The sequence below is a fragment of the Nerophis ophidion genome, linkage group LG02, assembly GCF_033978795.1.
Source record: "Nerophis ophidion isolate RoL-2023_Sa linkage group LG02, RoL_Noph_v1.0, whole genome shotgun sequence".
NCBI lineage: Eukaryota > Metazoa > Chordata > Actinopteri > Syngnathiformes > Syngnathidae > Nerophis > Nerophis ophidion.
The window spans coordinates 42553587-42580213 of record NC_084612.1 but is presented as its reverse complement, the minus strand read 5'-3'; the positions used below and the strand labels follow the sequence as shown (position 1 = coordinate 42580213).

The following is a 26627-nucleotide window of genomic DNA, read 5'->3' as shown; positions in this document are numbered from 1 at the left end:
GGTAACAGTTCGAGATGCCACCTCAGTAGAAGCATTTAAGTCTCACCTTAAAACTCATTTGTATACTCTAGCCTTTAAATAGACTCCCTTTTTAGACCAGTTGATCTGCCGTTTCTTTTCTTTTTCTTCTATGTCCCACTCTCCCTTGTGGAGGGGGTCCGGTCCGATCCGGTGGCCATGTACTGCTTGCCTGTGTATCGGCTGGGGACATCTCTGCGCTGCTGATCCGCCTCCGCTTGGGATGGTTTCCTGCTGGCTCCGCTGTGAACGGGACTCTCGCTGCTGTGTTGGATCCGCTTTGGACTGGACTCTCGCGGCTGTGTTGGATCCATTGTGGATTGAACTTTCACAGTATCATGTTAGACCCGCTCGACATCCATTGCTTTCCTCCTCTCTAAGGTTCTCATAGTCATTATTGACACCGATGTCCCACTGGGTGTGAGTTTTCCTTGCCCTTATGTGGGCCTACCAAGGATGTCGTGGTGGTTTGTGCAGCCCTTTGAGACACTAGTGATTTAGGGCTATATAAGTAAACATTGATTGATTGATTGATTTGTGTTAGATTTTCAACTCAAAACGTCATTATTGCAAACATCTATTTTTATTTTTTTTCATATGCAGAATATAGGATATATAATACATATGCATACATTATACGTCTACAAACATTATATTTAGATTATTTGTCATTTTATACACAGTATGTATGTACAAAACCCAAAACCAGTGAAGTTGGCACGTTGTGTAAATGGTAAATGAAAACAGAATACAATGATTTGCAAATCCTTTTCAACTTATATTCAATTGAATAGACTGCAAAGACAAGATATTTTAATGTTCGAACTGAGAAACTACACTTTTTTTCTGCAAATAATCATTAACTTAGAATTTAATGGCAGCAACACATTGCATTTTTACCTTTGCGTTACATGGCCTTTCCTTTTAACAACACTCAGTTAACGTTTGGGAACTGAGGAGACCAATTTTTGAAGATTTTGAGGTGGACTTCTTTCCCATTCTTGCTTGATGTACAGCTTAAGTTGTTCAACACTCCAGGGTCTTCGTTGTGGTATTTTAGGCGCCACACATTTTGAATTGGAGACAGGTCTGGACAACAGGCAGGCCAGTCTAGTACCCGCACTCTTTTAATATGGAGAAAAAAAAAAAGTCTAAACCTGGGCCCCTAGAGAGGGGGTCCAGACTGAGGCCAAAGGAAGAAAAACCTCATAGCCCTAGCACACAAATCATATTCTCTTTATTTTAATGTATTTTCATTGATATTATTTTGTAAAATGCCATCTAAATGCTTTCGTAAATAAGAGCTATTAGTGTGATAAAAGTGCACACGGCTCCAAAGTCAACAGATTTATTTATTTCCCCTTCTACTTGTTCACAGTAACAATACAATAGAATACATTTCCAGTCCATTAGAGTTCGTTCAGTGTGCTCCTCATTCCCAATGTAGAAAAAGAAAGATATTGCTTTTATTTCCTCTGATTAGCTGAGGTAGGATCCGGTCGCCAGCGAGATCCTACAGGGTGCAGAGATATGTAGGCAGGACGGAAAGCATGGTCATGGAATGCACAGTCAGCAAAAAAAAAAGGCTTCAAAAAATAGACATAAACCATGTAAAAAAGTTAGAGGAGGAGAACAATTTAGAGAACTACTGTACATGCAAAGAAAGACAAATGGTAAACATGCTAACAATCCATGGGGGTCAAAGGTCATGTCATATTTACAGGATGGGTCAAAGATGCTGACAATGAGCAACGAAAGTTTTGTTTCTCTTAACGAGGCTACGTCTACATTCTTGAATGACGGTAAATCATTCCCCTAATATTTATTACAGTGTGTCTTTAACACAATTCATTCCTGCAAATAACTTAACACATCTCTCAATAACTACACACCAAAAAAAAAAAACACTTTCTACATTTTTCTTATAAATAAGTCAGAATAAATTAAAAGCAAAATACAATCAAGTACAAACAGATAAATACTGTAGAGGGGACAATTAAATAAAATAAATAAATGATGCTATTAAAACTCACACCAGGAGATGCATTGGATTCTATCACTCATTCACAGGAAGTGCTTGTAAAACACATAAAATAATGTAAATATGAATAATTAATCCGTCTGCTATGAGTCATGTTTGCAGACTGTATGAATCTTTAACAAGCCTAAAAACTCTACAAATAGAAAAAATCTCATCTGTTCAGGTGTGCTTTAAATTGCATAAAATGTCACTTTAACTTATTCAAGAAATACATAAAGTAGTCCCTCCGGGTATTTGCTATGCCGCCAATTTAAGCAAATTCAACCAATCTCCCACGAATTATGTGCGGCCCAATAGCTTTGCCCAATCAGCGTCAGTTTTCTCATTAAAATTTGTCTGTGAGCGGCGCTCAAACACGCACGTCAATATCAAATCAAACGTGTTTGTTTCTTGTGTAGACGAAGTAGGAACAGCAACATTGAACAACTTTTTATTGCTCCAATGAAACAATTGCCATCCTCCCACACAGCTCAAACCTACTTCCTGTTCCTGTCTAAAGCCCAAAGGTTTCTGGGCGATGTAGTCTATAACTGTTTAGCAACACACAGGTGTCCTCACTTCCTTTTTTTTTTTTTTTTAATATATTTAACCTTTGTTTTTTTCAGGGTAAGGCAGTTGAGAACAGATTCTCATTTGCAATGCTGCATTTACATGTTCGAGATGTTGAAGTGTGATAATAATCTCTCATCGTGTGTCATTTACAAACTAAAACGATCACTATAGATCGCTGTCAATGGTTGATAAATGCTCTTAACAAGGTGTTGGGGTAAGTGTGTTGGAACCAAAAAGAAAGTTTAAGATGGACTAATACTTTTCAAGCGTAAAATAAACACGGAGAATGTCTGCAACTTATGGACGACAGAGCAGAGAACGAACAATAATAATTAGTCATAAATAATTAAGACAGGACAGTCATTTGACTATCAACTCTGAGTATCTGCTTTTACTGCCATCTAGTGGTCTGTGTGGTGTAAAACAACACGATGCATGGTTTCCAATTTGTGTTGAAATTGTGTGCTTTTTGAGGTTAGGGTTACAAGGAATATGTCAAATATTAATAGCACATTCATATAATCACGAGTTGATTCAATATTATTGTAAAAAAATAAGCAACTTTTGCCGCCACTTTCCGAGAAAACCAGCGAAATCCTGGAGGGACTAACACAAGTATCACCTTCATTTATTCAACAAATACACTAAGATCGGACTCTTACGCTCGGCAACTTTGTTCAGTTTTCCGTCTGCCGTTTCCTGTTCTCTGTTTCAGGCGGTTCAGTCTGGTGGACGGGGCGGAGCAGCGAGGCAACAATTATCCATCCATCCATCCATTTTCTAATGCTTGTCCCTTTTCTTAAATCCTGTGTCCACACCAGGAAGACGCCAGATTATTATTTCTACCAGGAGGTTACAGTATGTTCTCGCCACAGTCATTTAGTTAAATTCAATTTATTTGGGATAGCACCTGAAGATGCATCATCTCGTTTTCAAGTTAGTTAGCATAGACATTTTCAGGAAACGATACGGAACAAATAATACGGTTCTGATCATTAGTACGACATTAGCTTACTTTTACTTCACGAGGTCGTACTTCTCTGTGTGCATGCCAGAAACCCCGCCTCCACCCGCAGAGACAATGACAGTTGATGACTGACAAGACGCTGCCTAAGCATTGTGCTCTAGATTGAGGCAAAAGTGAACCTGCTTGCAACCTGTTTTGAAGTGACAGCCAAACAAATCAAACATTTCATTTATTCTTTGTTGAATGACTTCCACGAGGTGTTTATGTGTTTGTTGAGGTTTCTTTAACTGTCTGTTAGTTAGCAACATAGCTCAAAAGATTATGTTAACCTTCAGGACGTGTAAAGAATGGGATTAAGCAGAAGTGATTTTTGGAGCGATCCACATGGATTCAGGATTTTTTTCCAAGTATTTTGTACTTTACGTGAAAAATATCTAGTGAAGTTTTGTGCTCTCCGACAGATTTTCTACTTCTTCAAAGTGTAGACCTGTGTTCTCCTGCTTGTGCCACGACTACATTGTTTGCTACCAGCTTCCATGCTGCGTACAGCTGGTATTCATCAGTGGTGTGGCGTCAGGGCCAGCAAGGCCTTCTCTGCTGGCCTAACAGAACCACAAATCATGATCATAATTCAAGATAAAAAAATATATATATATTTACTTTCCCTAAATATCTAAAAGTATTCATATTCTCTTCATGTCATATTATGCTCCTTCCAGAGTTGTTGTTTTTAGTTTAGAGTTTTTATCCAATCACAATTCGGCTAGCTTATGTTGCCATGCTGTACCCCATCTGCCTAGAGCCTTCAGAATCAACAATGCTGGCGTCTGTGCACTGTAAGTGACCGGGCACATACAGTTAATAGATGATTGTGAAAGCCAATCAGATCACGAGTTGTTGTCAATAAGGCCTTTTAGATGGCCTCACGTTGAACGTGACATTTACGTGTCCTGTGATTGGATACACACTGGGACCATAAGCGGGTAAATGTGAGAACACAGAGTTGAGAGACAGTTGTGATAGCCAATCAGATCACAAGTTGTTGACAGTAGCCTATCCAAGTAGTCTGATGTAACGAGACTGTGATTGGATATTCACTTGTCATTCCAAAATGAAAAGCCATTTTCAAGAAGGATATTTGAAGAGAAACTACATCTTGTGAGACCATGTCGGCCAACCCCGGAAGCTAGCTCAGCTGTCCCGGCGATTAAATAGGGAAATGCTCGCCATTTCCAATGGAATAGACCGACTACAAGCGGTACCACTGTTTTATGCGGCGTCAAATGGGTGCTACAAATCGTGAGTTCAAATAGTTTATTTCTTTATTTTTTCACGTTTAATATGTTTTTTGCAATGGTAATTTTGACAGTACCACATAAGATATGTTTTAATTGTTGATGTGTTTTAATTGATTTTTAAATGTGCTAGAAAGTAACCCATTTTGTACACCGTTGATGTGATTCAATGCCAGTAGGGCGTGAATGTGTTTCTGTATAGTATTTCTCCAGCAATGGTCATGTGGTGACATCAATGATGGTGTTTTGAGAGGTAATCACTGAAGCGTTTCCAACCTAGTCATGTGACTTATAAACAGAAGTCAACAAAGTGGTGGTTCACCAAGCCAACATGACTACTGTCCAGTAAGCGGCGCACAAATGATCCCAGCACACAAAGAGATCTTACAACTGAAAAAAAAAAAATGGAATTTGTATCAAAACCCTCCCAGATAATCGTACGTTGTCTTTGATTGAGTAAGGTTGCATTTCACGATTTAACTTTGAGTCTTGCGAGGACGCGTCCTTGTGAAGAAAACTGCGAGGAGCATTCAATAGATTCAGTTTTTCATTTTCCCATTATGTTAACACTGAACGATATTCAGAGACATCACTGATCACAGCTCACTGTAACTGCATGGCCAGGGAAGTTTCGGCCATGTTGCTTTGTTGTTGCACGCCTCTTTACGAGAACGCCTGGTTTTCTATATCAAAATAGGCTGAAAGCTTCATTTATAATTGCTGCCTTTGGTAAACGCTTAACTGTTTTAGCTTTTGCTCTCAATTTCTTTCTTTTATATCTATTTAGACTCGGGCAGTTGTTGCTTTACGATACACGTAGCAAGAACGCAATTTACGAACTCCGAAACAAAGATACAATTAAAATAATATTAAAATAATATTTCAATGGGAAATACTAAATGTAAAAATTACATCAAACATACCTCTAAGAATAGCTCGAGGCAAACTTCTTCGACTCCACTGCCTTGGACTGGAGCTTTATATACGAGAGCCTCTTTTCTCATCATCGCTTTGTAAAATGTTGTACTCTTTACACCTTCTTGATTAAGCCTTATGAAGAACTCTGAAGAAACTTCAGTCCCTTTCGCGATTTTTTTCCACTTGGAGTCTGACACATTTAATGAGCCGGAATACAAGCTACAATGGCAGCTGACAAGCAACTAAAAGTAAATGTTGTAATTCCACTCTCAATGACAGGAATGGATTTCAAGGTTCAAGTACAGTGGAGCTCAGGTGGTAAAGTCATCCTTTCCCAAGCTGATGGTTGTGAATTTGATTCTCAGTAAAAGTACTCGTGGCTAAAATGCAAAGTACTGAAAACTGCTCCTGATGTTGCGTCATGAATTGGTAAACACGATAACTGTCAAAGTGAAAGTCAATTTCCAATTTCCTACTGATCTAAACCCTCTTGTACGAGGTGTTCTCCCGTCCAAAGGCAAAACCTAGTAACTCACTTCTAGCTGCTTTTGAGAAAACAAAGGAAAACCAATCTATCTTGATGCTGTCTTACAAAGATCTACAAAGTCATCAAACGTATAGATGTTTTCTTGAGCTTTCATTTTCTTGCCGATTGAGCCATGGATTGAATCTGCTCTCATGAACATGTGCCCTTTCTCCAGATATTTTATCACAATCTTGGGTGGGCCCCATTCTGCGTTTGCACATTGGGCAAAAGCAGCGTCCAGTTTTTATTTTGACCTCCACAGTCATCTGCCCAAAAGAGTATGCAAGGGGAAGAATCAAGAACAATACATTTAATGAAGGTGCTTGCAACGTCCTGGGCCAATCTTCCAAATATCCCCTCGTGCCATAATATCACATAATCAGGTTGACCGTCGGCCCCCATTTGTGCAAATGTCTCATTAAAGACAATAAGCCGACTGACAAAGAAGCTCCGATTGGTCCCTTGAGATACTAGGTTTTTCTGTTGTATCTACGCAGTTATGTGGTAGTTGCTAGGTCCTGCCATGCGTGTAACAGCTTACTTACGGAACAAATTACAATATCGCATACACTAATGTAAAGCATATCACCTAGGAACTCCAAAATTATTATCAGCTCGGTTTTGACCAAAATTGAGTTACTGGGTTTTGCCTTTGGACGGGAGTGTTGTCACTTTTTCCCGTCTATTTGGCGTCTTCCTAAACTGCCTCGTTGCTTCCTTTCCCATCTTTTTTTTTTGGCTTAGAGCTCAAGAAATTTCTCTTTTGGATACTTTTAGTTCTTATTATAATTTGATCACTTTGCTCTTGGTTTGTAGGTTTTTTCTCAGTAGTCAAATTTTGTAGAGTATTTGACTCCCAAGTGTCTTGTACATGTTCTGGACAACTTTGCTTGGAATTATTGCATAGAAATCACCAAATAAAGGATTACATTAGTTACTTTTTTTGGTGTGTTTCTGATGTGTACGGGAGAGAACAAAATATGGGGGAAACAATATTTAGTCTGTAAAACAAAAGAGATTATTCGCTTCTGTAAAACCCAGAGAAGAAGTACTTTCTGTCTCCGCTTCCTCCACCGAGTCGTGTCCACCAGAGGCATGTGTTTGAAGTCAAGCAAAAAGATGTGACAAACTTTACTGTCTTAAGGCTTCTTTGTCTTCCAAGAAGAGTTTAGTCAGGTGGACGGAGTAACGAGGACGGGGGCGGGACGTTGGGTCTTTTTCTGAAGGTGACGAGCAGGCCGGCCGCTGTAGTTTAAGAGTTTTTGTGGATGATTCCTGGTGGCAGAGACAAGTCAAGCTATCAAACACAAGAAAGGAGAGGACACCCCTTCCACCCAACCCTGGGACAGAAGAGGCGGGACCAACAACGCTACATTGTGAGTAAAAAAGTGGATTTGTGACAGTATAAGCAGCTTTTCTTTGTCTAGTTTTGCATCTTTCTCATCTAGACATGCACGGCTAGCGCTCCTTAAGGATGCTCCTGTGTCCTGTTGTTGGCAGCCATCTTTGATTTGTCCTTGCCGGGGGCGGGACATTTGGAGTCATTGGCGGGTGGCTGGCCGGGCTTGGCAGCCGGGGAGGCATGCTTGGCGGGGGAGCTGGGAGCGGTGGGCGAGTGGGCGGATTGGGCGTTCTTGTCGTCTGAAAAAAGCTGTTTAATTACGTCAAAGAAGTTACTCAACGGGCTGCCTACACAGATGGGAAGAAAACAGAGAACAGAAGACACATGAGAAATGAGGTCCACAAGAGGAGATGAGACGAGGAGAAAAGAAGGAGACTCTTGGACATTTTGAACACAATCACACTTCTCTGTTCTTTACTTCCGCTTTTCTTTACTAAATCATTGCATGGAAAACTTGCATGGCTTCAAAAGACACCATCATTATATAAGGAAATACTTACAGCTGGTAGAATGTTCAATGCCAACGTTTGTTCACAACTGTCCTTTCCTACTGTGATGGACGTGGGTTTGAATCTCAGTCCCTCTCCTGGTTCCTGCTGGTCTGCATTCTCACTGATCATTAGTCTTATGACTCCTTTTACTTCTATTCTTATTACTACAATTGTATCGTACATTCCTGATTACTTCCAGTCTTATTTGAAGTTATTCAGATCAAAGCACTGAATGAAAGGTCAATTTTACACACACCAATGCAGTTGTGGTAGTGGATGGGTACCTTTTACTAAAGCTTGGCCGATAAAACAATATCAATATATATCACGTAAACACACTTACTCGATATCAATAAACAAATGCGTTTAATAAAATGTTCAACAGAGAGTATATACATTTGTGTTTGGTCGGAAGATACCGGAAATAATGTAGCTTGGTTGGTTGAATGAACTAAAGTACTCAGAGTCTGGAAACAGGAAGTGATCAGTGAGCAATGGGAGGGACATGTATAACAGTCAATCGCATAACAGTATCAACTATTATGTTTGGTTGTGCCCACTTGCGGCCTCGCTGTTGATTCTCTGCACTGATTGAGAAGAGGAACTACAAATGAGTGCTGCATAAAGCAAATAATTTGTAGATAAAACAGTAAAATTCTCTTCAACAGTATTGCAGGTTTTGGATTTTTTTCAACACAGATTGTAGTCCTTTGCCGTGCTCATCTTTTCTTTTTAAGCCTCGTCCGTTCTTTATTCGGATCACTGAAACAAAAGGTAGGAACTCAAGTGCAGGACTGTATAAATAAATTAAATAACAAAATATAACAAATGTGTTATTTTAAAATAACAATGTTGTTAATTTTTTGCAGTTAATTATTGCTTATTTAATGTACATACCTAAACAAGAATAACAAACCAAATTAAATATTACACAGACCATGTAACTTTCTGGCAGTAAACTTGCAAGAAATACTTCTTTTCAGGTTTCTATATGTTTACACTTTCACATCTTGCGCTATTTTGTTACACTTTATGAACCATGTATTACATATTACTTATGTTTGCAGGTCATTTTTAAATGTTTGTTGTGATTTTAGAATTTTGTTTGCACTGTTTGAGTTTTTTTACATAGTTGGGTTGACACTCCCTATCCTTTCTGCCTTGATAGCTGAGGACATTATAATCAGAGGAAGGTTACAGTTCAAACAAAAATGTTAAAATTTTATATATTTTTTTTCCTGATCCACATTTTCTATAGTTCATTAAAAATATCAATAATTATATTGTGATACAATTTTTTGCCAAATTACTCAGCCCTACATTTCATATTCGAACCGATACGGTACCTGTGAAATGATACCGGTATTCACCGGGACAAGTTTTCAGTATTTTCATGTTCGTTAGTGCATTATTAATTATAAACTGTCTAACAATAACATTTATTTTTAGTACAACATTTAACAATAATGATAATTGTGCTGTCCAATTGTTACATCTTGTTTTGGTAAACTTCTGTGTAAGGATTTATATCGTTAAGATTTTATTGATACAATACCCTTATCGATATTTGTTATTGATAGCAGCGATTTATCAACACCTGATTTTTAAGTCTTAAACAAATCAACTATATTTGCTCATGCAGTTGTTATGTCATCATCTTGTGAAGAGCACGCAGTGATGCTGTGTTTCTATTCATCACAATTACACTCAGCTAGTAATATCATTTATGTATTCATTTACAGAGAAAAGACATTTTAATTACAAATCATATCAAATATTTTATATGAATCAATACAATCAATTAGCATGTTATGTGGGTGTGCATTTTGTAACAGTAGTAATAGTTTTGTGCTTGTGTTGCACACGGATATATTTGAGTGACTGACCGACGGTTGACAGCTACCGACCTGTGTAGTGTGAACAATAACAATAAAATGACTCAGTGATCAAGTGTAATGCTCAAGTGTCCGGTTGTAGAGTCAAGAGACAGAACTAACTGAAACACATATAAGCAAGGGAGTCTATTAATGGCACATTGCAAATGCTCCGGAATGGAGTTGAACTCTTATTAGCGTGCGTGACTTTGACTACATTTAGACAGATTTTTTCCAGCTGACTGTTTACACAGCAAGTAAAATGTGATCTTTATCAGACTCCTGTATAAACATGCAGAGGCCTCAATGTGTTTGTATATCTGACTCTAAAAAGAGTGTCAACTGTCTACTTCACTATTGCGGCTTTCCAACTGAAAGTTGTACACCCACCATTTGCAAACAATTTACAGTATCAGTAACCCCATCAAACAATTCAAGTGCTAAATGTCTGAATGGAAGATGTTTAGTTACCAACATCTGCAGTCATGACACCTTGCTACTTGTCACTAGTAGACAGGATCCAAAGGGAGGTCTGATCAGACAATGCATGAGATTCCCTTGGGGCATAGAAACCCCTCCCCCCACACATCCAAGTTGATTATGTTACGTTACAATTTAGTTATAAAAATAATATGTATGGCTTGTTGAATACCACGTGACCTAAGTTATACCTTTTAATGATACATTGTCCCATTGCAAGTTGTGCAAATGGTAAATAAAAACAGAAGACAATGATTTTTCTACTTATATTCAATTTAATAGACTGCAAAGACAATATATTTAATGTTTGAACTGAGAAACAAAATTTTTTTTTGTAAATAATCATTAACTCAGAATTAAATGGCAGCAACACATTGCAAACAAGTTGGCACAGGGGCATTTTTACTGTATCACTAGCATGGCTTCAAAAGACACCATCATCATATAAGGAAATACTTACAGCAGGTAGAATGTTCAATGCCAATGTTTGTTCACAACTGTCCTTTCCTACCGTGATGGACTTTTAACAACACTCATTAAACGTTTGGGCACTGAGGAGACCAATTTTTGAAGCTCTATTGGTGGAATTCTTTCCCAATCTTGTTTGATGTACAGATTAAGTTGTTCAACAGTCCGGGGTCTCCGTTGTGGTATTTTAGGCTTCATATTGCGCCACACATTTTCAATGGGAGACAGGTCTGGACTACAGGCAGGCCAGTTTAGTACGCGCACTCTTTTACTAAGAAGCCACGCTGTTGTAACACGTTCAGAATGTAGCTTGACATTGTCTTCCTGAAATAAGCAGGGGCATCCATGAAAAATACGTTGCTTGGATGGCAACATATGTTGCTCCAAAACCTGTATGTACAGTACCTTTCAGGATTAATGGTGCCTTCACAGATGTGTAAATTACCCATGCCTTGGGCACTAATACACCCCCATACCATCACACATTCTGGCTTTTCAACTTTGTGCCTATAACAGTCTGGATGGTTCTTTTCCTCTTTGGTCTGGAAGACACAACATTCATCGTTCCCAAAAACAATTTGAAATGTGGACTCGTCAGACCACAGAACACTTTTCCACTTTGCATCAGTCCATCTTAGATGATGTTGGGCCCAGAGAAGCTGGGGGCGTTTCTGGATTTTGTTGATAAATGGCTTTGGCTATGCATAGTAGAACTTTAACTTGCACTTACAGAGGTAGCGACCAACTGTAGTTACTCACAGTGGTTTTCTGAAGTGTTCCTGAGTTCATGTTGTGATATCCTTCACACACTGATGTCGGTTTTTGATGCAGTACCGCCTGAGGGATCGAAGGTCACAGGCATTCAATGTTGTTTTTTTTGGCTGAGCAGTGATTTCTCTAGATTCTCTGAGCCTTTTGATGTTATTACGGACCGCAGATAGTGAAATCCCTAAATTCCTTGCAATAGCTCGTTGAGAAACAGTTTGACAATTTCCTCACAAGTTTGTTCACAAAGTGGTGACGTGACCCTCACCCCATCCTTGTTTGTGAATGACTGAGCAGTTCATGGAAGCTGCTTATACATGGCCCCCAACTGTTCCAAATTAGCCTGATGTCCCAAACAAGTGTTTGATGAGCATTCCTCAACTTTCTCAGTCTTTTTTGCCACCTGTGCCAGCTTTTTTTTAAACTTGTTGCCGGCATCAAATTCCAAATGAGCGAATACTTGCACAATATAAAAAAGTTTACCAGTTCGAACGTTAAGTATCTTCTCTGTGCATTCTATTTAATTGAATATAGGTTGAAAATTATTTGCAAATCCTAGTATTCTGTTTTTATTGAAGATTTACACAACGTGCCAACTTCACTGGTTTTGGGTTTTATACAAAAACTCTTGCGATTACATCCTTGTGTTGATTAAAACATTTAAATAAATTAATGCGATTGCTTTTCTTGCAAGTCATTAATGACAGCCGCAATCTTGCACACAATAAGACTGAAAATAACCCACAAAGTCAGTTACAATGCAGTAAAACATCAGAAGATTAGTGACGGTACAAGCAAACAGGTCGAAGCATGAATCATCGGTGAGAATGCAGGCCAGGTAGGGGGAATCGAACCCAAATCCATCACTGTACAAATGGACTATTGTGATTGAACTTTTAAAACATGTACTTTATTGGTTTTTAATTTCAAGCCATATGTATGGCAGATGTATGAGGTGAAATCCATAAGCAGCCTGAACACACGAAGTGAGTAATACTGAGCAGAAATAGCATGTTGTGGTCTAAAAACTTTTATACAATCCCAGTCTCAGTTTTCAGCAGTGGAGATCTAACTGGAGCACTGGAGAAACTTCCATGAGAACCAATAGGATAATTAAATACTACATTTTTTCAAGCACTACTTCATTTTTTTGCAAATAATACTGTTTAAAGTCACACTTTTGGCTGGAGCCTACCCAAATGTGCTGCTTGCCAGTCAATCACAGGGATGAATAAGGTATTTGTAGATGAGTCACACTCAGGACACAAGGGGAAACATTTTTCTTTCTTATTGCTGGTGATCCATTCTAGAATCCATTTCCAGTTACTTATTTTATGGTTTAGTATTGATGTTTCTGTTTTGGTAGTCTGACCATATTCCCTTTTGTCGCTTTCCTGCCAGTTTAGTTGCTCCATTTCCAGCTAACACCTTTTGCCTAAGGTTTTCCATGTAGTACCTGGTTGTAAGCCATGTTTAATTCCATGTCACCAGTTAATACCTGATTTTGTTTATTTTTTGCATTGTGGATTATTGCACTTTTATGTAAGAAATAAAGGAATTGTTGCCAATTGTACTTTGCATACCGGGCAGGTTCGCAACATACACAACACATTACATTGTTTCAAATTGCAACTCAGATATGAAAGTCGGAATTAAATATATACAGTGTTGACTTGGTTATTGCTTAATGTGGGTTGCCGAATGTAAAAGTTCAGTAAAAATATTACCTAAATCTAAATGTTGAATCTAAATGTTAAATTTAAACCTAAATCCTAAATCTAAACCTACATTTTCAATTTAAATCTAAATGTTAAATCCAAATACAAATGTTAAATCCAAACTTAAATGTTACATCTATATAAATATATGTATTAAATCAAAGTCAAAATCTTAAATCCAAACCTGAGTCTTAAATCGTAAGTGTTAAATCTAAATCTTAAATCTGAATGTAAGTGCAAAATGTCAAAACGTATATCTAAATATTAAATCTAAATCTTGAATGTAAAACTAAATGTAAATCTTAAATCTAAATGTGAGCAATACACCTGAATCTGGAATCTAAATATAAATGTCTAATCTAAATCTTAAATCTAAACTTGAATGTTAAATCTAAATATGAGTGTTAAATGCTAAATCTAAATCTTAAATAAAAATCTGAATCTAAATGTGAGCGCTAAATCACTCGCCAAGTGTAAAGATGAATATTTATAAAATGTCAGTGTTTCACCAATCCAAGGCCCCTCAGTGCACAACACTCCTAATTTACTAACGGGTGGCAGCAGCTACAAGTAGGAATCGCTAAGGGGTGCACTGTGTCGCCAATCCTATTTATGGCAGCCTTTGAAATAATCCTCCTTGGGGAAAAACAAATGGTTGGAGGACTCAAACTCCCATTTGGCCAGAGATTTACCCCCATTCAGAAGCTACATTGGCAACATCACCAGCCCCCTACAGAAATCTCGATTGCTCAAAAGAATGGATGAGTTGATGGCCTGGGCAAGAATGAAGATCAAGCCAACCAAGTCACATAGCTGGTCAATCAGGAAGAGAGTCAAGATGACCTCACCACCTTTGCCATTGGAGGACAGAAAATCTTGTCCAAACAACCCATTAAAAGTCTGGGGAGCCAGTGCACCACATAATAGTCAGACACACAAGCTAAGGTGTTGTGGCCACTGAGAATGACCGAGATCCCATTAACCACCGCAAGTAAGATGGTAGAAAAATCAACTCATTCATTAGAAAGTGGCTGCGTCTGCAAGGGTGCCTTTCTAAAACAGGTCTCAGAACATACTGCAACTGCCTCTACTGTCTATCAAATTGGGCTACATGCAAGAAAATACCAGGCTGCTTCTAAATCTAAAAGAGTCCGCTGATCAATCAGTAAGGAGCCATCGCTAAGTTGCAACACAGAGAGATTATTGGCAGAGTCAAGGTATAGCGTGCAGGACTGGGATGAGGGCAGGCGCCTCTCTTTTGGTCAAAAGCCAACCACAAGGAGAAGAAGGAGATGGTGGTGGCGGAGGTGACAAGATGGACAAAGAGCGCTGTAAATTCAAGGCTGCGTCACAGTGTTGACAGGGAAGCTGGACAATGTGGGAAGGAGTTACCAACCGGAACATCAGTTGGTCCGAACTATGGAAAATTCCACAGGCAAGGCTTAGCTTTCTAATTCAGTTAACACACTTCACTGCCCTCGCAACCTCCTCCAGTGGTTTGAAAACAATGACTGTTGTTACCTTTGCAAAACCCAGAACACAAGCTTACAGCATATCCTATCATGCTGTAGATCACACTCTCTCATGGGCGCTACAGATGAAACCACGATCAGGTTCTAAGGAAACTAGTCGAAGTGCTAAAGAGGTGTCGCCAAGACAACAAGAAGTCACCACCAGCAGAGTACCACACCAACTTTGTCATCGAAGGTGGGAAACACATACACCAAATCAAGGAAAACACCAAAACCTTTTTCCCCTGGTCATGAGTGGGACATGACGGTTGACCTTGGCAGACATCTTTAGTTTCCTACAGAGATCCCTTCTACATCTCTTCGTCCCAACATTGTTGTTTAGTCCACTGACGCAAAGTCGGTGCACCTCATCGAACTGACAATTCAACATGAGGAAGGGATTGAGGCGGCATTCGAGAGGAAGAAGGCAAAATACGCTGAGCTGGCCCCTAAGTGCAGAGAGGCTGACTGGAAGACCACCATCTACCTATTTGAGGTTTTATGCTGCGGCTTTGTCGTAATGTCAACTACACTTATCTTGAGGGACAAAGTATTGACCGGAGGGAAGATTAAGAGGCCATTAAAAGAGCTGGCAGAGAAGGCGGAAAAAGGCAGCCTTTGGCTCTGGCTGAGAAGGAAAGGACACGTGTTGGGGGAAGGTGCTAGAAAACGTTTTATGATGAAATGGGCAAAACGTTGAGGATTGGAAATTCCTGGCTGAGGATCCTGCATTTGACCGATGGGCACTGGAGGAGGTGCGGCAGGCAGAAATGCCCAGCAAGAAATTCCGCCTACCTGTATGTTTACTACTACTACTACTACATCTTTTTACTGCAGAAGAAGGAGCCATGACAGATGCATAATAACAAATGAATGCCAATAAAGTTGCATCCATCCATCCATCCATTTTCTACCGCTTGTCCCGTTCGGGGTCGCTGGAGCCTATCACATCTGCATTCAAGCGGAAGGTGCCGTACACCCTGGACAAGTCGCCACCTCATTGCAGGGCCAACACAGATAGACAACATTCACACACATTCACACGCTAGGGCCAATTTTTAGTGTCGCCAATCAACCTATCCCCAGGTGCATGTTTTTGGCGGTGGGATGAAGCCGGAGTACCCGGAAGGAACCCAGGGAGAACATGCAAACTCCACACAGAAAGATCCCGAACCCGGGATTGAACCCAGGACCACTCAGGACCTTCGTAAATTGCATATTTTTTTTAAATGTCAGCTCTAATCTTGTGAGTGTGCATTATGTGTTGCATAAAGATATATTTGAAAAAAGACAATCAAACACCTGGTTGCTTCACTTCTGGGTTTGACAATGAATGGAATTAATTCCCTCACCGAGGCAGTGTGCATAAATAAACCTACAGTATTTGTATTTGTATGTGTCTTTCATCATTTTGCTGTGCTGTTACTTCCTGATTGTGTCACATATTAACATTACTTTGCTCTAAACAATGCCAAGTGATTCCAAATTTTACACGAGCTTTATCGGTCCTAAGAGGGAAGCATGGCCTTGCTACGTTTGTTCATTAGGAGCTTAGATGTACCATTATTAATCAATCTTGAAGTGGATCGGCAATTGAGTAGTTATGTGTGGACATTGATGGTGTAAAAATGGCAAAGTCTACAAGCAACCGACCTTGTGACTAACACCAGCAGCCATCCCGGTTTTTCCACACCCCAGTATCTATGCTGACGACTTCAATTGCCAGCACACAAAAGGGGGTTCAGTTCCACCAGTCCAGATGGTGAATGTTTGGTTGACTGGGCAAACAAGAGCACCCTTGTATTGTTACATAACCCCAAAGATGCCCGCAACTTCTTCTCTGGTCGCTGGAACACTGGAGCTAATCCAGACTTGGCTTTCACAAAGCACTGGTCTAAATAGCTTGCACTTGTACAGATGTATCTTTCAAGGTCCCAACATCAACCCTTGCTTGTAACGGCCTTGGTCCCAGTCCCAAGCGAGCCACTTTTGTCATGCCATTCTAGTAGCAGCTAGGAGATCAATCCCACACGGTCCAAGAAATAACTACTGACCGTGCTGCGATGCAGTGTGAGAGCCTCTACCAGACCTTTTTGAAGGCCCCGCAGGGTGAAGCATCAGGCCCTGCTCTTTCTGTACTGCATGATCGACTTGATGCAAAGCGAAGAGAGCGTTGGTCAGAGGTTGTCAACATCATCAACCTCACGCACTCCAGCCGACTGGCATGGAATATAGTCAACAACCTGAACAATTGCAACACCCATGCTCCCTCTCTGCAAACTCTATTGTATCGCAATTGGTAAAGAATGATGTCTATGGAACAAAACATCGCAAATCAGCCATACTTGTGAACAAGTAGGTGGCTGTACTCTGGAGGATCCCCTACACCCACTGGTGAAACAATATCTGAAGATTTTACTCCAGAGGAGTTTGCCAGTGCTCTCCAGTTGCTTAGGTCTGTAAAAGCTACGGGGCCTGATTCAATATGCCCAGAGCTGATAATCCCTGCAGGAGCTGTTCTAAAGTCCTGGCTAAACAAGTTCCTATCTTTATGCATTCAAGCTTCCAAAAATCTGGAGAAGAGCATTAATAGTCACCATCCCAAAGCCGGTTAAGCCACCGGAGGATCCAAAGAGTTATAGACCTATCTTTCTTTTGTGTATCCCTTTCAAAATCCGGGAGAGACTGATGCTTGTTATCGATCCACTGCTCCCTCAAGAGCAAGCTGGATTTCGGTACTGAAGATCAACCGTGGATCAAGTTACTCTCCTGACTCAAGACATTGAGGACAGCTTTTCAGCCAAGAATAAAGCAGGTGCGGTGTTTGGCACCGTAGCCTTACCCGTAAGCTTTTGCGCCAACTGCCTGAGAGGCATATGGTCTCTTTGATCATGGAACTTGTCCAAAACCGCAGTTTCACCCTTACAACTGGCGATGGCCCCAAAAGGAGGTTGCAACATCTGAGAAATGGCATCCCTCAGGTATCAGTCCTGGCTCCCCTCTTAATTAACATCTACACATATGATCTGTCAGTAACAACTGCCAAAATGTTTGCATATGCAGACAACTTATCAATTATGCATCGTGCAAAAAACTGGCAGGAGTTAGAGGGGTCTCTTATCCAGGACATGGCGACTTTATCCACTTATCTCCAGAAATAGAAGTTCAAGCTCAGTGTAACCAAAACGGTGACGGCAGCCTTCCACGTTTACAACAGGGAGGCACAACATGAGTTTAATATCACTGTTAAAGATCCTCCTCTACACTTTTATGCCGAACCAACATATGTAGGCATTTAGTTGGACAGGGCACTCACGTTTCGCCGACACATGGAGTCACTGCACAAAACGCTAACAACACACTTTGGGCTTTTGAGACGACTGGCTGGATCTTGCTGGGGTGCTGGCGGTGTTACACTTTGTACAGCCACCCTTGCCTTGGTCCACTCTGCCGCTGAGTACTGCACACCTGCTTGGTATCGTAGTGCTCACACTCCTCTCATAGATAAGCCGAATAATGACGCTTTGCGTTTAGTGACTGGATGCCTGCGTCCCACACCAACGGACAATCTTTCCATCTTAGCAGGTATTCAACAATCTGAGCTTCGTCGCAAGAGAGCCGCACTGTCTCTAGCATGTCGAGCACTGGAGCCAGGGCACCTTCTTCATGACCCGCATATGTCTCCTCTTAGAGGACACCAGCAGCTTAAAATCAAGACACCCACTTGTCCCTGGTGTATTGGAATTGCTAAATGACTATAACCAATCAAACAGCAGTGAAGCAAACTGGAAATGGAATATGAAAAGGCGGGAAAACTCTTCCAGACTCCATGGTTACATCCCTGAGGCCAGTACATCACCACCGGGAATATGCTTTCCCAGGTCTGCCTAAGTCAGGCGTACTTGCCTTTGTACTGGCGTTGGCCTCTTCTGCTCAACTATGTGTTAATGGGGTATGGCTTCATTTGCAGCATGTGAGTGTGGTGTAGAGGAGCAGACTCCAGACCACATCATCACATCCTGTCCCATATACCGCCATCCTAATGGGAATCGTGGTCTGACAGCTGTGGAGGAGAGCTTGGTCAGTTGGCTGTTAAACACTTGCCCCAACTGCATAGTGGTTACACCTCTAATTACCATCTTTATCCAAACAAAGAACAAAAATGCGATCACTGTCATGCATGTTGTTGCAGTAGTAGTTCACACGCTTGCTTGAGATTTGTTCGAAAGAATATGTCTTAGAGCTAAATTGTGAGTGTAAGGTCATCATTTGGTCAGACGTTTATATCCGGTGCAAGCTGTCTTTCAATATTTTACTTTTCCATCTTCATTCCTGCTCCTTGCAGGATGACACAGCAGACAGCAATGCCATCACAGGGCCAACACAGATAGCCAGACGACATTCATATTCACACACTAGGGCCAATTTAGTGTTGCCAATCAACCAATTCCAGGGTGCATGTCTTTGGAAGTGGGAGGAAGCCGGACTACCTGGAGGGAACTGACGCAGTCTCAGGGAGAACATGCACACTACAGTTAAGACATGTTCTTAAGAACAGATTCAAAGCGAGTGTGTCAAATGACTGCTACCGCAACTTAACATGACATGTTTACAGCAAAGTAATGTTCATATGTGACACAAATACTGCTCTTATATCGATAATTATCTTATATCGATATTGGATAATTAGATAATTAGATTAGATAATTAGATTAGATAATTCTATGTTGATTGGAGCTGTGCTGTTACAAACGCCGTTTCCATATGAGTTGGGAAATTGTGTAAGATGTAAATATAAACAGAATACAATGATTTGCAAATCCTTTTCAACCCATATTCAGTTGAATATGCTACAAAGACAAGATATTTGATGTTCAAACTCATAAACTTTATTTTTTTTTGCAAATAATTATTAACTTAGAATTTCATGGCTGCAACACGTGCCAAAGTAGTTGGGAAAGGGCATGTTCACCACTGTGTTACATAACCTTTTCTTATAACAACAGTCAATAAACCTTTGGGAACTGAGGAGACACATTTTTGAAGCTTTTCAGGTGGAATTCTTTCCAATTCTTGTTTTATGTACAGCTTAAGTTGTTCAACAGTTGTGGTATTTTAGGCTTGGTTGTGGTATTTTAGGCTTCACAATACGTCACACATTTTCAATGGAAGACAAGTCTGGACTACAGGCAGGCCAGTCTAGTACCTGCACTCTTTCACTATGAAGCCACGCTGTTTTAACAAGTGACTTGGTCTTGTCTTGCTGAAATAAGCAAGGGCGTCCATGATAACGTTGCTTGGATGACAACATATGTTGCTCCAAAACCTGTATGGAACATTCAGCATTAATGGTGCCTTCACAGATGTGTAAGTTACCCATGCATTGGGCACTAATACACCCCCATACCATCACAGATGCTGGCTTTTGAACTTTGCAACTAGAACAGTCCTGATGGTATTTTTCCTCTTTGGTCCGGAGGACACGACATTCGTCGTTTCCAAAAAACAATTTGAAATGTGGACTCGTCGGACCACAGAACACTTTTCCAATTTGCATCAGTCCATCATAGCTGAGCTCGGGTCCAGAGAAGCCAGGGGCGTTTCTGGGTGTCGTTGATAAATGGCTTTTAATTTGCATAGTAGAGCTTTAACTTGCACTTACAGGTGTAGCGACAAACTGTAGTTACTGACAGTGTTTTCTGAAGTGCTCCTGAGCCCATGTGGTGATATCCTTTACACACTGATGTCGTTATATCATCGCTTATGTTCAGTGATTTCTCCAGATTCTCTGAACCTTTTGATGGTATTACGGACCGTAGATGGTGAAATTCCTAAATTCCTTGTAATACACCGTTGAGAAATGTTGTTCTTAAACTGTTTGACAATTTGCCCACGCATTTGTTCACAAAGTGGTGACCTTTGCCCCGTCCTTGTTTGTGAATGACTGAGCATTTCATGGAAGCTGTTTTTAATACCCAATCATAGCGACCACCTGTTCCCAATTAGCCTGCACACCTGTGGGATGTTCCAAATAAGTGTTTGATGAGCATTCCTCAACTTTATCAGTATGTATTGCCACCTTTCCCAACTTCTTTGTCACGTGTTGCTGGCATCAAATTCTAAAGTTAATGATTATTTGCAACAAAAAATGTTTATCAGTTTGAACATCAAATATGTTGTCTTTGTAGCATATTCAACTGAATATGAGTTGAAAATGATTTGCAAATCATTGTATTCCGTTTATATTTACATCTAGCACAATTTCCCAACTCATATGGAAACGGGGTTTGTAGATTTTAGTGCGCATTTGACGTGATTGACCACTCTCTTTTAATTGAGAAACTTACATTTTATGGTTTTAGTACTTCGGCTTTAATGTGGATAAAGAGTTATTTGCCCTCACAAAAGGTGTATCTCAATGGCAGCTTGTCTAATAGCAGACGTTTGGATTGTGGTGTTCCACAAGGAAGTTTCCTGGGACCTTTACTTTTTTCTATATTCACCAATGATTTGCCTTTGGCAACCGGGCGATGGGGATATTTAAATAAAAACAAATCAAATATGAAGTAACAGCGTAGCGCAGTAGAATGATGAAAGACACATACGAATAGAAATAGGTGTATACTTGCAGACTGCCTCTGTGTAAGAATCCATGCCATTCAGTGTCAAACGCGAAAGTGAAGTCATGTATGTGAGCTTTTTGTCTTTATGCAAAACACCATGAAAACTCACACATTTGGAGCTATCATTTAAAAAATATGCAACTTTATTGGCATATGTCATGTTTCTGTCTTCTGCAGTAAAAAGTGGGCGTGTCCTGCACTGAGAAGCTGTGATGTGGGCATGGCTTTGCAGCTGAGAGGACTTGGATTGTTGGGAAATTTATATTCTATAATTATTCATTTTAACAGTTGGCAAGAGATTTAGCGCTCACATTTAGGTTTAGAATTTTGATTTAACATTTAGATTTAGAAATTAACATTTCATGCTCACATTTGGATTTAAGTTTTACATTTCAAATTTACATTTAAGAGTTAGAGTTAACATTTAGGTTTAGAAATTCACATTTAGATTTAAGTTTTACAAGCACCCCCGCGACTTCGGGTGGGACAAGCGGTAGGAAATGGATGGATGGATGGATGGATTTAAGATTTAGATTTAACATTTAGGTTTAGATTTACCATTTAATATTTAAAATTTAGGTTTAGATGTAACTTTTAGTGCTCACATTTAATTTTATGATTTAGATTTAATATTAAAACTTATATTTAACATTTAGATGTAATGTTGTCTTTAGATTTAACATTTATATTTAGTTCCAACATTTAGATTTAGACTTACAGTTCAGGTTTAATTTGAAGTTTTAGATTTAACATTTAGATATCATATTTATAGTCAACAGTTAATTTAAACTGAAATGAGACAAAAATGTGTTAAATCTAGGAAAAGTGTGCTGAATGTGAGAAATATATTTGCTCAAAAAGTGTTTACATTTGGTACGCAATACTTATCACCTCACATTCAAAATATGAATTTGAATTTTAAATGCTGTTAAACTCAAAAATGTGGTTGAGTGTTTTATTATAAGAAGGTCTTCCAGCGCTGCTGCTATCTCTCCATCTTCATTCCAACAACAATAACAACATTTATTAAGACAAAAGACCATCAAACAGTGGATCAAAACATGCAACATTAGAGCAGACACATTAATCCTTCACCTTCCAAACTAAGTTGTCCCTGTTGCTATGCTTGTGGTGTAAACTTACCATGTATACTTTTCAGAAACACCGTCATGCAGTTATGATAGAACATCTTTTACTGTTAATGAGGAACAGTTAACAACAAAAAAGGTGCAAACTATTACCATGGACGGGTTAGCACAGGTCAGTTAGCACAGACACACAAACAATATTTCCATGAACATTTTAGATGCATGCAGTAAAGGCAGGAGTATTTTTCTGTTTCTTCCTTCCATCCATCCATCCATCCATCCATCCAGCCATCCATCCATCCATCCATCTATCCATCCATCCATCCATCCATCCATTTTCTATAGCTTGTCTTCATCAGGGTCACAGGTAAGCTGGTCACCAGTCATTTAAGCAAACAACCAAACCACTACACCACCACATATCTTCATATTAACTTTGCATGAAATGTCAGCAAAACAAGTATGTTTGTCAAATGAAAGTGAAGCAATCATGCGCTAACTATGCAAGCCAACCTTCATCTGTATTCTTTTCCACCAGGCCTGGACCGTTATCAACTTGAGTTGAACCACTTAGAGTCGAGGCATGGTTTTGAAAGCTGAATGTTTTAATGGCAATCATAATGTGTTTTTGTGATTGATATGGAGTATTAGGAGTTTAGAGGACGTAGATTAGGTTGTCCTATATGTTTTTCAGAAAAATCTATCTTTAAAATACAGTAGTGCCCAATATTATAAACTTAATTGGTTCCATGACACAGCTCGTAACTCCAAACACTCTCGAATCAAAGTTAATTTAATCGGTGCCTGGCCCCCCAAAAAACACAACTTTTGACATGTAACATACCTTTTAAATAAAAAAACAACAACATTTGAATAAGATTGTTTAAAAAAAAATAGTAGATAATGTACAACAACCAACTACAATACTTTTATGAAGTACAACATAAAATAATCACCATCTCCATGCTCTACATTATTTTAACATCCTTGGCTGGCATTAATGACTCATTTGCCTAGTCGACTACATACTTGGTCATGTTTTAATAATGTTTTTATTAAAATAATATCATCCACTTCTTCTTGTCAGCACTGTCCTTCACACTCACTTTCTTCCTTCCCTTAGTTGAAAAAACAAAGTTAGCAAGTAAGACCAGATGTAATTGGTAGATTGTACAGGGTACACTTTGACCTTCGTCTCACCAACGAGTGGTGAAGAGGCGTTTAACTAAAATATTTGCTTACAAGTTAAGTAAGTTGAAGCATCTGTAAGTGATACTACACAATCGAGTATTTTACACAGCTTTTTATAATATTAAGATCAGGAGTTCTAAAGATGATTAATTTGGAAACAATTGGTTAAAGTAATTGGTCTTTCCAGATTCTACAGTTATTAATATCCTGGAATTATGTACATCAGTGGTTCTCAAACTTTTTTCACCTCAGAAAACATTTGGCCCTCCAAGTACCACCATAATGACCAATGTTTGAATACAGTAGCATAGTAGGCGTAAGTATCCATCCATCCATTTTTTACCGCTTATTTCCTTTGGGGGCGCTTGTGCCTATATCAGCTACAATCGGGCAGAAGGCAGGGTACACCCTGGACAAGTCTCCACCTCATCGCAGTGCCAACACAGATAGACAAAGAACATTCACACTCATTTAGTGTTGCCAATCAACCCATTCCCAGCTGCATGTCTTTGGAGGTGGGAAGAAGCCGCAGTACTCAGGGGGAACCCACGCAGTCAAGGGGAGAACATGAAAACTCCACACAGAAAGATCCTGACCCCGGGATTGAACCCGGGACTACTCAGGACCTTTGTATTGTGAGGCAGACACACTAACCCCTCTATCAACGTGCTGCCCTTGGCCTAAGTAGTCATTAAAAAAACAACTCAGAGGTTTTATTTAACAAGTTTATTTACTATGTTTGGCCATTGTAACATTACATAATATTCACACACAGTTACACTGTGTGTGAATATAGGAAAATAAATTATTTGGTGTAGGTGCCCGTGTACTAGTAGTGGTACACGAACCACAGTTTCAGAATCACTGATGTACATTGTTAAATCCTTAACAACCAAAGCTTCCAATTAGGTATAACACACCTAGGCATGCAAACAGAGAGCAATTTTAAAACTGTAAACGTTAAAGAGTAGGACCACTACTGGCAACCTGCGTTAATAATAATAAAACTTTACTCAGCCAGCAAACTTTTTCAGACTGACTCAACGGTGCCCTCTGCTGTTTACAGCCAAGTAGTACATTGTCATTCACAAGATAACAATGGACACATTGATGCCCATTCCTATGTGGTAATAATTTTATTATCAATATAAAAAACTTGTGTTTTAGTGCTGGGGTAGGGAACCTATGGCTCTAGAGCCAGAGTGGCTCCTTTGATGACTGCACCTGGCTCTCAGATAAATCTTAGCTGACATTGCTTAACACAATAAGTAATACTTAATTCCGCTGGTAATCACGATGATAAAAATAACGTTCAAAACGTAAAACTTTCTCATGCATTTTCATCCATCCATCCAGGTTTCTACTGCACCTGTTCAAGAAGTCACATTAATGGTAAGAAGTAGTTTGTTTTTTTTGTTGGTTAGCCTCAGAATAACAATGTTATTAAAAAGAATAAGAGACTTATTATACTCTAAAAATGTTGGTCTTTTTAAAAAATGCACGCATTTAGTTGTATTCAGTCTTTAAAAAAAATATTTTATGGCTCTCACAGAAATACTTTCTAAAATATTTGGCTCCCCGACCGCTGTTTTAGTGTATTTATTTTCACGTTTTATGAAGAAGCAAGTCTGCAGTAAAGACATGGTACTTCTCTCAAACACACATTAGTGCAAACAGGATGTTAGTGACAGGCCTCCATGTTGCTAGTGTAGATTAAAAGCAAAGTAAGGTGTTACAGTCAGTCTGAGTCTTGCCTCGCTTGGAGGATTGGCTTGGCCAATCAGAGGACTGACAACTATCTACAGTAAGAACAAAGGAAAATGAGACTATCAAACTTCAGCAGAACAGCAGCTATGTTATATCATTGTTAAAGATACATATTTGATAATCTTGGTTTGGAGTCCCATTTACTAGAATATTCATCCATCCATCCATTAATTTTGTGACTATTACAGCTCTTTGTTGCCTATTATGACAAAATAATGGAGTATTATGCAGAATTGTCTGCTAAAATGTTGTTCTACTTCTTACATGAAGTTCATCTTAACCAACATGCACACACATCTGACAGGATATTGTGAGTTGCACAACTTTTGTTCAAATATTCAGTCATGTGATCTGTGCACGCATTACAACACAACAATTATTGAATGTGTTTAGTGCATACACTTCTGCACACATTGATGCAGACAAACACATGCTAGTGTTCCATGTGCTTAACGTGATGCAACATGCAGGTGGCTGACTTCGAGTGTGACGCTAAGCATGACAAGAAGCATGCGTGTATGAAAATGCAGGCAAAAGGACGACAGTAAGACAGATTTTTTTTTGTGGCGGTGACATGTTCGTATAATAGCTGACCAAAGTTACCAGTGGAATTTGTCATACTCTGTACCGGTGCCACTGGATCTTTGAATTTCATAGTGAGGATTTTGGGGTAAGATTATAAGACCTTTCGAACGCATTAACTAGTCTTTGTAACTGATCCTGAAAATACAGCATTTGCAAGTTCACCTGCGTGAATATGACAGTACATCATTTTATAGTAGCTTTAAGGCGAACATTATCACAATTTCAAAAGGGTTAAAAACAATAAAAATCAGTTCCCAGTGGTTCGTTGTATTTTTTGAAGTTTTTTTCTGAATTTTACCGGTCTCGGAATATCCCTAAATAAAGCCTTACAGTGCCTTATTTTCGCT

The 26627-nt window shown here is 39.4% G+C and overlaps 1 protein-coding gene across 3 annotated transcripts in view; it reads right to left on the bottom strand.

Annotated features, from left to right (window-relative positions):
* Positions 1–643: 643 nt before the first annotated feature.
* The window catches only part of LOC133541067 (serine/threonine-protein kinase BRSK2-like), a 194491-nt gene continuing 168507 nt past the window's right edge, over positions 644–26627 (bottom strand). For 2 of the 3 annotated variants that reach the window (XM_061884149.1, XM_061884164.1), the window contains exon 19: positions 644–8006. In XM_061884149.1, the coding sequence (XP_061740133.1) occupies positions 7786–8006 (221 nt within the window). In that variant the 3' untranslated portion in view covers positions 644–7785. The remainder of the gene's footprint in view (positions 8007–26627) is intronic. The other variant, XM_061884157.1, reaches the window with a different exon arrangement.